Source organism: Scheffersomyces spartinae, assembly GCF_019049425.1.
Source record: "Scheffersomyces spartinae strain ARV_011 chromosome Unknown scaffold_24, whole genome shotgun sequence".
Lineage (NCBI taxonomy): Eukaryota > Fungi > Ascomycota > Pichiomycetes > Serinales > Debaryomycetaceae > Lizanozyma > Lizanozyma spartinae.
In genome coordinates this window covers 94494-108574 of record NW_025065071.1, presented here as the reverse complement: position 1 = coordinate 108574, position 14081 = coordinate 94494, and the positions used below count along the sequence as shown (strand labels likewise).

The following is a 14081-nucleotide window of genomic DNA, read 5'->3' as shown; positions in this document are numbered from 1 at the left end:
TATGCACTTTATATTCTACACCCTAACACCCTAACACCCGACACCCATTAGGTATCTCTATACATTGTAACTATACCTTGTTCATCCTTAGCTATCAGAGCTACTAAGGTGTTCCAATACGTTGATCTATTCGATATGGCCCTCTGTTCATCTTCACTGATCTTTAATTGTCCGTTATGAACAGTTGTTGCTTGAACAAGGTCCACATAGGCTTCATGAATGTCCTTTAACAATTGGCCTTTAGAGGATTCAAACGTACTATTATTTGACAGAACAGCAATGGATTCAGAAAGCTGTTTATTTTGGTCTTGAATTTTATTGAGTAGCTCTATTGCTTCAGAAGCAGAAGCATTAGAAGAAATTGTTGTTTCACTAGCAGAAGCATCAGTATCTTCTGTAGTATCTGTGCTAGTATTTTCTTTAGTGTTCGTCTCCTTCTGGATCTCTTGGGTGGTTATCTTGAACAACTCTTCATCAAGTTCATCAATAATGGTACCACCATATGAAGAGTCTTCATACTTGGTATAGTCAGATTTAACTAAAGAACAATACTCTTTAGCTATAAGCTTGTCAAGTTCCAGTGTCAGAGTAGCTATTTCTTTAAGTAGTTTGGGATCAGGAATAGGTAATCCTTTCTGTACTGCTTGAGACCTTCGAAGCTTAGAAAGTTCGTGGTCTACTTTAACTAACAAATCCAAGGTATTTCTTGTCAGTTGGTCCAATTCTTCCTCAGCATCAACATCATTATCAAAATTAAATCCGTTATCAATTGGTCTCGCGTGTTTCTTGGGTGAAGGAAGCTTTGTTAGTTTATCCTTCAAGAACTTCTGCACATACAGTCTGATTTTAGTTGGTTTCTGTGTTGATGACACCTCTTTCTTATCACCATCCACTGTATCCTGAGTCAATCTTAGAAGTAAAGGAGTAACTTCTTGAGCTTTCTGATCCAATAAATCTTTAGATTTCAGTAGAATATCACTATCAATTGATTTGATTGCGTTGTCGTCTTCACTCGTCATGTAAGTTTGTATGGGCTTTGAAAGTTCAATTTTACGTTTCTTCGACTCATGGTTACTGAACTCATCCACTAACTGTGCAGCTGCTTCAATTGAAAGTTTATGTTTCCTATCTGCTTGAATCTTCTCAGACTCCTGCTGCTGCCTCTGCTTCCTCTTCTTCTTCTCTTCTGGTTTATTCATATCTATTCCTTGTCTCCGGACATCTGTTTGGAAATGACGACTCTCTTGTTCATTAAGCCGTGTTTCTTCACTAACATCGTATAGCCCAGTAACAGGAACCATTTCATGAGGAATATCACTAACATAATCAAACTCTTTCTTAGCTCTCTTGTTCTTAGATACTAAACTCATCAGTATACCAGCAGCTTTCAATTCTCTTCGTTTCTGGAGCAATGCCACTCTTCTACTTTCTTCAAGCATTCGTTCTCGTTCCTTTCTTTTAGCCTTCTTCCCCTTTGTATTGGCCAATCTCGCTCTGGCTTCAGAAAGCATCTCCCTCTCATCATCGTCCATTTGTTCTTCATCAGGAAGCGAAGGTCTAGCCTCGTAGTTTGTCTCTCCGCCTTTAGCAGGTAAAGTCTCTATCCCCGGTCCAGTAACCCCGAGACTTTGACTATCATCATCATCATCACCACCAGTTTCTCCAGCTGCAACGGCCAATAGATGTTCATATCTCTCGGCACATTGCGTAGCAGTTCGGCCTAAAGTAGAAGCCACACTCTTCCATTGATTGGGGAAGAGCTTGGCTAACGAGAGCAATTGGGAATCTTGCTCTTTAGTCCATAGGTTCCTTACAACTGTCGGACTTAGCCATTCTTTCCATCGGGCTTTAGCTTGTTTGGCATTCTTCTTTGTGAGTAATGAAGCTACGCGGTCCCATTGATTGAGTCCGTATTTGGACACTGCTGCTTTGAGTATCTCATCTTCGATATTGGTCCATGCTCCACCCTTGATGTAAATAGACATAACGAGGGAGTATAAGGACTGTCTAGGTGTTCTAAAGTGGGCCTTGCTCCTGTACACCTGCTTATACTTTTAACGGTTACACCCGTACACCACTGTGTTGCGCACGACCTGGAAATTCCCCTATTAAGTAAACCTGTAAGTTAAACCGTGGGTTGCCTTCACTACTTAATAATAAACACCGGCAATCAAGGAATCAGCCGTGTGATATATATATGCATTGATATCAGCATAGCATATCATTGCATTTATTTATCTGTTGTTGTTCCCATTATGTTCAAATCAAAGCACCAGAAGTTGATCTTACAGTGTTATCCTCCCGGTAAAGGAGTCGATAAGAAACCCAATCCCTCGGAACTAAGCTACTTGTTATACTATGCTTCTACTCGGAGAGTCAAGTTAGAGAAGGTGGTGACGTTTTTGGATCGTAAAACTAAACATGATACCAGTCACAATCGTACAGGCAATCTTCAAGTGACCTTAGCTATAGTATCTGCCTTGATTGAAAAGTGTTCGGATAATTTGAACTCCTTTGCTGTCCTTGTGTCATCCATATTGAATTCCATCATCCTTACAAATGATTTGGCACTCTGTAAGAATGCCATCAAAACTTATCGTGTATTGTGTAATCATTTAGATGGAGGGTTGTTCACTGGAGACCAAGAGTTTGTAATGTTGTTCACGTCCATTACCAAGTTGCTTATTGGGTTGGGATCGGATCCTAAGAATATCAACGGGCCCAATACAATGGAATGGAAGATGATCTCACTAATGTGTTGCAGACATGTTTCCAATTGTATAGGATTCAATGTGACTTCTGGTTCCGTGATGCTTCAATTGGCAGTGCCATTGCTTGTGTCTACTATCCACGGCAACAGCTCTCAAAGTAATCTTTTGACAAGATTGAACAGTAATGTTAACATTGAATTTGGTACAGTTACTACTGGTGGTGATGACGGCAAAGGTGGTCGTAGGCTTTCTAAGGTCACCACTGCTGGGAGAGGAGGTGGAATACCTTCTCACATAACTCAACAAGAAATTGACGATAACTTTGAAAATGATAATGTACTGTTAGTTGATCTTACTGAAGAAGCTTATAGTGCATTGAAGTCTATTTTTAATACCAATTCAACCCTGCAAATTTCCGATGCTACAAGAATAGTTGTCCATACTAATTTTGAAGCTAAAGTTGATCAATTATGGGGCACCACATTCTTGGAAATGTGTACTATTTGGATTCCAGTTCAATTAAGATTTGCTACTTTATCAACTTTATTAATCAAATTGATGGAGATCTCCAAATCTTCCACTGCTTATATTACTCAGTATGATTATCAAAAGCTTTATGCTAATTATGTTTTGGGTTTAATAAGTTCGGATGTTAATATGATTGGGCTTTCAATATCAGACATTATGCAACAATTACTTTCATTACAATCTTCATTATTTTTAACTCAATCCGTTTATCTTAGTGATGATGATGTTGAAGAATTATCATCAATTTATTCCCTTTGTATCGAAGGATTATCCACTCATATTTATTATCATGATCAAATTTGTGATTCCATCGATGAATTGTTATCTAAAGTAGATTATGTTTTACAATTATCATTCAAGAATGAAACCTCGGAACCTTCCAAGATTTATGAGTTCTTAATCTCATTATTGGGGAATATCAGTACGATATTTAAGAATTTGCATAGCAATACTAGTTCTATAACCAGAACTATTGTTGATCTTGATCATTGGGATATCAGTTTATCGTTATTGAATTGTGAAACTAACTTTGAGGGGATCTCATCCAATTTGGACTCGAGTGAATTGAATCAACTCAAATTGAAATATTTAAATGTCTTCAATGAATATTTGAATAATGAATTATTGAAAAGCAGTCCTTCGAGTTCTTCTGAAGATGTTAGAGAAATCATATCTACAAAATCAGAATACAACTATTTGGAACCAGATATCTTCCAATACATTTCTATGCATAATAATATGGTGAATCATTTATTTGCAAGTGTGGATAAGATGTTCAATCATGGGGTTATTGATGAACAAATATTAAAGCAATTGGTGATTTTAATGAATTCCCTTTCTAAGATATTGGGCATTAATTTCTTGGTTAATTTCATTCCCTTCTTTTATCATTGGACTTCTTCTTCAAAATTGCTGCTGGATGAAACTGAAGAATTGAATTCAAATACCAAATCGACCATTGCTTATGGTACAATGTATACCAGTTTGAGTAATTTTGATGGTCAATATAAACAATTGGATGGACTGGTTATGACTAGTGACTATTTCAAGAAGGTGGAAACCGACATTAGATACTTACTTTCTAATCAAACTTGGGCTAGTGGTTATTACTTGGAATTGGACTCTTTGTCAAACATTAATATTCTGGATAGGGAAAGCCAGGAAGCAGATGTTAAATCCTTACAAGAATTTATTGGATTAAATGATTTCACATCTATTTGGATTCAATCTACAAGACCATTGATTTTGAATGTTCATGATGCCAATGGAGAAGGAACAACAGAACGATCAGATGCAACAAGAATATTCAGTAGTAACTACTTAACTCTTGTGAGATCAACCGATAATAGTCTTATGGGAGGAGATGGAGCAAGAAGTCCACTTTCGGAAATGTCTGATGCCGGTTCATTCTTAAAGCCGAACGGTAATACCAATCATCTTGGTTTGGGCTCAGCAACAGATATTAATTCTATTCATTCTGGTCTTGTTAAACCCTATAATGGAACCATCCCTGATGGGAGAGCAAGTTATATTTCACCACGGATTAATGATCTTAAAGATGCTATGAATCAACCTTCAGGAGGAATACTAAAGAAACAAATGCTGGGGAAACCGCCCCAAACTTGTTCCACATTAGGAACAATGAATCAGAAAGATATCTCAACTATATTGGATGATTTAGATCGTCATATTATATAATGTTGAGTGAGATATACGACACTTGTTATACGATAATATACGATATTATACGATACTTCCATGCACTTTATACGGTACTGCATATATCTGTACAAAATAAGTATTAACAATGACACACTGAAGTTATACGATATAACGAGTAATACAAACAATCATAATAAAATCTATCTTTCTATCTTCTTCAATTGATACCTTATTCGAATCAGAATCAAGCGAATTATATGAACCATCCAAAACATATTGTGAACAACATCGAGAAGTCCAGGCTCTTTGTCCAAGGTTATGCTGTGGTTCTTTATGCTTTTGGGGAGTTAGCACGTAACGGGTAGATTGTTTCTCGTAATCCGAGAACAATCTACAAAATTTATCTATACTATCAATAAACCTATGCCTGTACTCAATTGCCTATTTGGAAACTATCTGGCATAAGCTTCTGGCATCATCGGGCATATAACACGCTTGAGCTGTAAGTATTTGGGAGCTCGCTGGGGATGTTCTCACACCTCTTTTGCGATGTAGCGGTTAAACAAAAATCTTTATAACCTTACTCTACTCTTTTCTTATATATAGTTAACCAGGAAGTTAAGAATCAGTTTAATTGAACTCCTAGATGTGTTTCGACTCTGTTTCTAAAAGTGACAGTAGTCGCTTTATGCTAGCTGGCACCGCCAGCTCAGGTATTTCAGCTACTCCAATCCCTCCGTCTCAGGTCCTACCACCTGGCCCTCGAGGCTCGTTGATACCTTTAAAAACTGGTATAGAGGTTCATATGGCTACTGTTACTCGGCCGCTTTCAACAAGAAAACTTATAGAAGAAATAGCAGTATATTCTGTTGCAGCAATTTGCTTTGTTGGTGCAGAGCACTCTATACAAACTTATCACTAGTAGTCCACCATTGAGGTTAAATTTCCTTTTTGTATTGTCCTTTAGTGTCGCTATGATTTTTTATTGCATGTGACACCAAATACTTTATCACCACTTTGTATTCTAAAGTAGTAATATTAGCATGTTGCATAATTCATGTATGTGGTATAGGTTTAACAGGATTTATCCAGCAAATACCAAAGAACTAACTAACTGTGACACATATCGCTTTGCCCTACAACAAATTGTCTCTTTCTATTTTGCTGCGACACTGATTATACCACCATCCCATTTGCCTAATCAAAGTAGTTTGTATCTTACTTTGTTGCAGAAACACCCACCATTTTGTGTTACTGATTTTATCGGCGATGCAACCATGCGAGCATACTATACATATACGGGCGCATATACGAGAAAATGGAACCTCGTAGCCCTTGGTGATTACCGCTCAATTCCTCAGATGCAGGCGAACCAGATTACAGCTGACTAACATAAAGGATGTCCTTGCGTTTGCAATCAAATATCTAATAATGGTGCTATCCTTTCCATACTAAGCCGAAGTTTTCAGCCTCGTCAATACTAGGTCCAGCTACCGTTGGCTTCTTCTCTTCAAGACGATGATTCCGTTACATTTCTTTCACTTTAACCACATTGATGGATCAATGGATATAGCGAAGTATTTTAGTTATTGGCCTTTTCCAATAATTTCCCGATTAATTCATTATATTGGTAGGCTGAGACGTATGTGGTACCTAATCTGCTAGGACCAGAATTCTTCATCGCAACTAAGAAAATTGGCCAATTTACAAGAATGTTTTAAATGTCTACTTTGAAGCTTACAAGTTTCACAAAGAATTTTAAGGGCATTGAAGTTGACGGCCACCAGCTCAACAAAACTTTGCTTGCTCCATCTGAGAACAAGTTAAGTAGTGCTGAAAGCAAGTCGAGACCAAGTACTGCAGAAGGTAATATTTTAGCACTTACTTGATTAAGATGCTAACATTTTCATTAACAAATGTTGCAGCTTTGATGTCAGATAGCCTTTCATGTATGCAATCAAACTCACGTGCACATGTTTTGTTGGAGCTTTGGTGGGTGGTCTCGCTGCATTCGGTTTTCTCAAGTAATACTTGGAAATGATGGTTCATTTAGGAGTAATTACGGAGGACTCATGTACTACTATAAGATTTTACACTTACGATGCTCTACTATATACGATACAATCTGCTGTAATCGTTTACAGTATGTCGTATATTCTCCCAGTATTCCGTAAGGTTTAATATTTCACAAAACGCTACTTACTACATACTACGGGCTATTCAATCTAATTTTATACTAATGCCAGACAATGTAACTCCATACAGTATAACTCCATTCTGTTTTAGCTTCAACATGTTCCTTATAACTCATATTCTTGTGCTGCATATAACGAACACTACACTAATAAATAAAATACAGTTGTGGACATTATTACGGTGGTAATAGGAATACGGTAGTCTTCGTACTGTATTATTCTTACCATGCCAGCACTGTTAGTGTAATGGTCGTCCTAATGTAGTAATACTTTCTACCGTACAAAGCTTACGAATACTCTCCTGTATGCAGTACTTGGTAGTACTTTATTATGGTACTTAAAAATAATATACATTAACTATAACGTCCCTAATCATCATCATCGTCTCCTAAAGCCAGGAAAGCATTGAACGCATTAGCGTGTCTATCAGCTAAAACGTCTCTTGGGTCAGCAGCCTTGGAAGACCCCAAATTCTTGTTATTGGGTTTCATCTTCATCCCACTTATATCCTTAACTGAATCTTGAAACTTCTTTCTTTCATCGTCTTGTTCTCCATTGAATGACTTTCTTTGTTTGGTCATGGTAGCCCAACCGTCTTGATCAACTTGGATTGCGTCAACGGACTTCTTTCTTAAATTGGGCTTATTCCCGGTTCTGGAGGGTCTTCTTCTGTTCAAATGGTGATATGATCTTTCTACTCCGTGTTCATCCAAATATGAATCTCCGTTGGTTCTTTTGCTTAACCGATACTTTTCTGCTTCGGCTGCTGCATGGGCTTTGACTTCATCTACCAACTGGTTGAACGCAGCTAACACCTCTTCTTGAGGCACGTGCGCTTCTTCCTTGATAGCTAACAATTGTTCCTCGGAATATTTGGCCATGGTCTCGGATAAATCAATACAGTCAACACTAAGTTATAGCTGGTAGTAGCAGTAGAGAGTTGGTACCCAGTGAATTGTATCATTAGTAGTGTGACTGGAACTTTTAAGAAAATTTTCGAAAACGAAATTCACTGGTATGTACACGACCGGCGTGTACATGTCAATGTATAATCTCATCGCATCACAAATATGGGGGGGCCTTTTTACCACAGTTATATAGTCAAAGTTATATACTTATACATATATATATATATATATATATATATATTGCATCGTATCACGTCATGCCTATCGCCCATAACTTAAATAAAGTGTCCAAGAATGTATCCAAAGCAACCGGATCAATTCATATCAAAGGAAGAAAGTTCAAGCAACTTAACAGAGCCACTCTAAGAGATAAAAAGATTACATCCAAGAAGGCAGAGTCATTAGAAAAGAAGCAAAGAGATATGCTTTTGTTCAAGTTTGTTCAAGAAGTTCTTAACACAGAATTCAAAGACAAATCCCAATTCACGTTGGATGATATGAAATTACTCATTGAAAGCTTTCTTGCCAGATTTGATGATGAATTGGAAGAAATGAAGAAAGATAAAAGACCAGGAAGACCTGTTTCCACAAAGCAAAAGATCTTGCAGGAGAAGATAAATCATGATAAACAATTATACCAAACAGGCATAAGATTCCCTGATATCTCTGATCCTCATACGGTTGAACGTATAAGGTTATGGAATGGTTCATCTGGTGGAACAACAGTAATGAAGTTTGTGTTTATTTCAAAGTCAATGGCCCAATTGCCTGTTAAGGAGGTATCAATGAAGGAATAAAAGGTTTATATATCGGGATAGTTTAATTGGATAGCATCATATTATTGTAATAATCTTACTTCCATAAGATCTTCTTAAGTCCGGATATAATGTCTTTGGAGCTGGTTGCTTCATTGATCATTTTACTAACTTCTTCAGCAATAGCCATCTCCATTTGCGGTAAGCTTAAGTCTTTGTTTCCTTCAATTGGTATTGGTTCAATATTGGTAGTTGGGGTAGTAGTGGGTGGGGTAGTACGCGGGGAAGAACTTCCAGTAGTACTATCATCCAATACATAATTAATACCAATTAATGAAGCTAAGATAACCCCAATACCTGCAAAAACATTCTTAATACTTCTTCTAAAACTTCCTCTAGGGATTGACTTCAATGATGGTGTTCCGTTGACTTTCTCCCACACTAAATACTTGGCCTTGGGTTCCACTTTACTCCCAACAATCCTCCAACTATCCAGTTGTAAGTCTTCAATCGTTTCTGCGAGTGAATCCAATTCTTCCTTTCTAAACTTACCTAAAACTTCAAAAATGTCTTCCGACATAGATTTCGTTCCCATTGGATGTTGTTGGCTTTCAATCTTGTGTCCATCAACAGAAAGAAGTAGATATTTTGCTCCACTAGACGCATCATTACTCTTAAAGGTTGGGAATAAAGGCGTTACTCTCGATGAAAGTTCATCGTTAGGCTTCCCTAAAGGCTCATTCTCTTTCAAACCAGTTGCAATAGAACTCTTACTCCATTGGTAAGCTTCCCGTACTTTATTCTGCTCATCCTTTGCAGTTTCAAATTTCTGTTTGGCTGTCTCTAAAAAGTCTTCGATAGAACTCATATCAATATCTTTGGGTGGTGATTCAATAGTCGTTTTGGGACGTTTGGACACTCCATGGTGATGTCTGGGATGCTTGTTGTAGAGGATTTTCTTATCATCTTCTTCGTTGACTTCAGGTGTGGCTGAAACAGCATCTTTGATATAGTAGTCTCTAATATCATGTTCATGGATCATATGGTTGAAGAGATCATTATCTTGTAATGTTGCATTATTTTCATTCTTAGTTAATAGTGCCAATAACTTCTCGGAATCATTGTATTCAAAAGGCTGTTCATTAATTTTTGCATCAATGGCTGACAGAGTACCAGGCAGTCCAGCCTCATAATCTGAGGTTTCCATTAATACCTTGTAGGCTTCCTCCACATCTTTAACACTTAATTCCTTCTTTGGGTTAAACGATTTAACTTCGCAGAGTTGTTGAACAAGATCAGGGTAGAAATCAATCTTACTGGCAAAGTAATTCAACTTACTAACAACTTCCAAATTATTGGCATAATTAGGTGCCAGTTTATCCAATTGTTCCTCAAAAACACTCAACAAATCTTGGAACTTTGATACAGTTATACCCCAATTCTTCTTATCCCAAAGGGACAGCTTAATTAAGAATGCCCTGATCAATGTAAAATGTTGATTCAACAATTTTGCATTCTCACCAACTAATGATAAGGCTGCTTCGCTTTCAACTTCTTCAACTGGAGCAGTGGCAGTGGCTACCAGTTCCTCAATTAACTGTGCAACAACACCTCCTTGGTGTTCTAAATTGACTCCATCAAGATACCGGTCTAAGTTCAATTTGCTGGAGTTAGATAAATTGGCACCATTCATGTTGTAGCATAATTTTCTCAAATTCAATTTTGATTGTGCTTGTTCTTCTGAGCAATTCTCTATCATTGAGTTCAAGACCTCAAAAATCTCCTGATTAGTAGATTTGTAGAAACTCCTTTTATCCAAATTCGATCTTAATTCCAATAATTGTTGAGCATAAAGTGGAGCTTCAACGGCATCAATATCATGAGTCATATCAGGTCCAGATTCTGCTAACCAAGTTCTGTTGAGTGAAGCAGATTCAACACCATCTTTAGGAGCTAATTGTTCAAAAGTATCCACCTTGATAGTAGGAACAGAAAATGAAGCACGCAAATCAGTAGCCATTTTCGGTTCCGTTTGAACAGATAATTTCTGTTCCATAGCATCAAATACTGATTGACTGATCAAAAGACTATCCAAAACTTCCGTGTGGTTGTTGTTCATTTTGAATAAATTAATCAAGTTGGAGTGCAAGTTCATGTATGGGGTACGTGGTGATTCCCAAGCCACTAATGTCTCACAGGCATTAAGGATCTCCTCTGAAGACACTTCTGAGAAATAATCAACTGCCAAATAGTCTTTTAAGTTTGCAATCTCACTAACAAATTGATCCAATCGGAAATCATCAGGTAATTGAACATAATCCGAACTTGCAAGAATCCTCTTATCCAGCTTTTGACCACTTAATATAAAGGTATCCAAAAAAGAAGTATGGTTATTGTTTAAAGAAAATACTTTGGCCAATGTGCCATGTAATTTATTCCAATTAACCAACTCGTTGACATCCTTGTTGGACTTGGCAATTACGTCTCTAATAGCACTCAAAATCTCATTAGAACTGCTCAAACCAAACTTTCCATGGGCGCTTGAAGGTAAATAAATCCTAGCTAGTTCATTTAATTGAGATATGAAGTTCTCCAATTGAATTTCCAGTGAGATTTGATCATTGCTAGTTTTGTTCTCTTCAATGATAGCATTATCAAGCGCTTCAAGAACACCTTGAATGTTTTGGGGATTCTGGGCCAAAATGCCCTCCACTGTTGCCATCACACTACTATCTGACTTTTCCAACAGATATCTGTTCAAAATGATTTTCAATAAAGTCAAGTTCAAGTCACCAAATTCAAATCTATTTTGTAGATATTTTCCTTTAATTTCTCTTAACTCAGCTGCAAAGCCTTTGAGATGTTCCTTGCCAGAAACTTCATAATCTTTCAATGATGCACCCTCTGTGATAAAGTTCTCAAGAGTGTCATACCCCCAATTGACAGTATGTTCAAATTCAAGAACTTTTGCTACTGTCTTCTGAATTGCTTCGATAATTGAAGGTTCTAAATTTTCTTTACTGAACTTGATATCCCTTTGAGAAATAGTGATGATGAAATCTTCGTCAAGTCGTTTCAATAATCTTAAGCCCGATGAATCGTTTCCAAAAAGCCATTGGATCACGTTAATTTCGTAGTTCTCAAGTGCATCCTGGGTATACACTGTGGGTACTCCGTAATAGCCATGAACAACTTCTCTGATTATATCGTCTTGGAAGTTGTTTATTACACCAGAGCCACTCCAGTACAATATTCCATCTCGAATTTTAGTAGCCACTTCCCTTGTAATGGCCCTTTGTCCCTTAACATCATCAATAACTGTTTGTAAACCTGCGAGGAACTCGGGAGTATCAATTTCTTGATAGTTGATTGAAAAATGACCCAAAATAAGGGCCAGAAGTTCTCTGTGGTTTTCATTAATGAAATCTTCAAATTCTCTGGGATACGCTTGAATGAAAGAGTGTTCAGGTTTGGTGACTAGCTTTGAAAGTAAATGTAACTTATCACCATAAGTAGTGTCGACAGCAGGATATTTGTTGTAAGCATTCCAAATAATTTCACGTAGAGATTTGTATCGAGTACATTGAATTAAGATTTGAAAGAACTCTGGAGTCTTATCAAAAGAGCCATCTTCTTCAATTTCAAACTTGGCCAATGTCCCATCAAGATGATGAATAAGTTGATTAAGAGTGATCGTCCCAAAATCGAATTCTTGAGCCAAAACCTTCAATTCAGGCATCAAATATTCAAGATTGTGTTGTTGCAAATACAGAATGATTTCATTATTACGGGCAATTTCAAAGTATTGATTCACCTGTTCAATCAGAGTGAAATCGTGTTTCATTCTTTGCAACAACTCAATATTGGCACCCTTTTGCAAAGCATATTCATCGACTTTAGCCACTAATGAATTGAAGGAATCACCATGTGAAGGCGAAGCAAACTTCAAAAAGTTGTAGAAGTCCTCGTACTTATCTTGGACAAATATTTCCTTACCAAAGTCAAACTCAAAGGAGACCAGCTTATTTTGAGTCGTGGAGGCTGATGCCGTAACTGGAACCCTCTTTAAAGTTATGAGGTCGATTTCGAAATCAGAAGGAGCTAAAGTAGAATACGCATGAAGACCAGTGGGTCTTTTTAGTCTGGTCACAATCAAGGGCAAACGACGTAATTGATAACAACCAGTATCATCAACCAGGACATGCACCAATCGTCTTATGGTGGCACTCCTTAAGGATCTACAATGGAGCATCGTAGGAGGAGCGTAGAGTAACAGTAGAAGCAGTAACAGTAACAGTAGTAGTAATAATAATAGCGGCAGTAAAAGTAATAGGAAGAAAGTGTTATCAATGTTGTCAAGGGGCAGAGGGGTTCTTCATACTTAATTAAGGATCAAAGGATATATCTTAATCTGTGTTTAACACGACCGCTACTAATTGTAGTGTGGAGAAATGACCAGAGCAAGGCATACAATGTGGAGTAACTGTAGGAACTGTTTGCTTGGGGTAATAGAAATGTATACAGCTTAATAGTTAAAGCTTTACTGGCATGGATATTAATACTTTGGTATATATGATGAACTTATACTGTTGTCTGGATGTATTCATGGACACTGTTAATTTGACATCTGTAGGGGTTACCCGGTCAACGGGTCTGGCACGGAATAACTTCGGAGTTATACTTGATTCAGAGTAATGGAGGCTATACTGTGAATTACGTTGATACGAAGTGAAATAAGTACGCAAGCCGTTTGAACGAGCTTTATGGGTTTAATAATGTTGGACATATGGTATTGCAAAGAATTTTTATTCCACTAAACTTCATTATTTACCACATGCTAGAAGCTTTTTCTCTATAGATTTTATCTCATCTACGATCACCACCATTCTACGGAGAACGTTAGCATAAATAGTGTTATCGTGAGTGCAACGAGTGTTTATATTAGTTGATCACACTTGTAACAGGTTCGAGTTTGGCCCTAATCACCTAGGTGAGTGAAAGTAAACTCTGTGGCATACGCATTAGTCGCATTAGTTTAACAATTTTGCAGCTACAAAATTCTACTTCGTCGAGTCTCCAATTCGATAAATCTTCACCAGGATGGTCTCTTGCAAAGGCCTTCCCACGTATTTATCTTCTATGTTTTTTGTGTAAGCTCCCTACACAGATTGAATCAACATCTACATTCACAAAACCTTTTCAAGGCAACATGGTTTAGGATCGAAAAAAGTTGTCTTTCACATCATATTGTTTCAAAATAACGGTGAAATTACTTGAGCCCTAGCCAAATATAATTTTGTGTGAGTGTGCTAGATGCTGTAC

At 37.3% G+C, this 14081-nt stretch overlaps 5 protein-coding genes across 5 annotated transcripts; 2 read left to right on the top strand and 3 right to left on the bottom strand.

The window, feature by feature from the left end:
• Positions 1-47: 47 nt before the first annotated feature.
• CEF1 (Cef1p) lies at positions 48-1985 on the bottom strand (the record flags this gene model as incomplete). The annotated part of the gene is made up of 1 exon (XM_043193608.1): positions 48-1985. One exon carries the CDS (start codon positions 1983-1985, stop codon positions 48-50), a length of 1938 nt encoding a protein of 645 aa, XP_043047277.1.
• Positions 1986-2255: 270 nt separating this feature from the next.
• On the top strand, positions 2256-4937 carry EFR3 (uncharacterized protein; the record flags this gene model as incomplete). Its single annotated transcript, XM_043193607.1, has 1 exon — positions 2256-4937. The coding sequence occupies one exon, from the start codon at positions 2256-2258 to the stop codon at positions 4935-4937; it is 2682 nt and encodes an 893-aa protein (XP_043047276.1).
• Positions 4938-7464: 2527 nt separating this feature from the next.
• Positions 7465-7977, bottom strand: CAF20 (uncharacterized protein; the record flags this gene model as incomplete). Its single annotated transcript, XM_043193606.1, has 1 exon — positions 7465-7977. One exon carries the CDS (start codon positions 7975-7977, stop codon positions 7465-7467), a length of 513 nt encoding a protein of 170 aa, XP_043047275.1.
• A 284-nt stretch (positions 7978-8261) lies between these two features.
• Positions 8262-8801, top strand: KQ657_002858 (uncharacterized protein; the record flags this gene model as incomplete). Its single annotated transcript, XM_043193605.1, has 1 exon — positions 8262-8801. The coding sequence occupies one exon, from the start codon at positions 8262-8264 to the stop codon at positions 8799-8801; it is 540 nt and encodes a 179-aa protein (XP_043047274.1).
• Positions 8802-8856: 55 nt separating this feature from the next.
• Positions 8857-13011, bottom strand: KQ657_002857 (uncharacterized protein; the record flags this gene model as incomplete). The annotated part of the gene is made up of 1 exon (XM_043193604.1): positions 8857-13011. One exon carries the CDS (start codon positions 13009-13011, stop codon positions 8857-8859), a length of 4155 nt encoding a protein of 1384 aa, XP_043047273.1.
• Positions 13012-14081: the final 1070 nt, after the last annotated feature.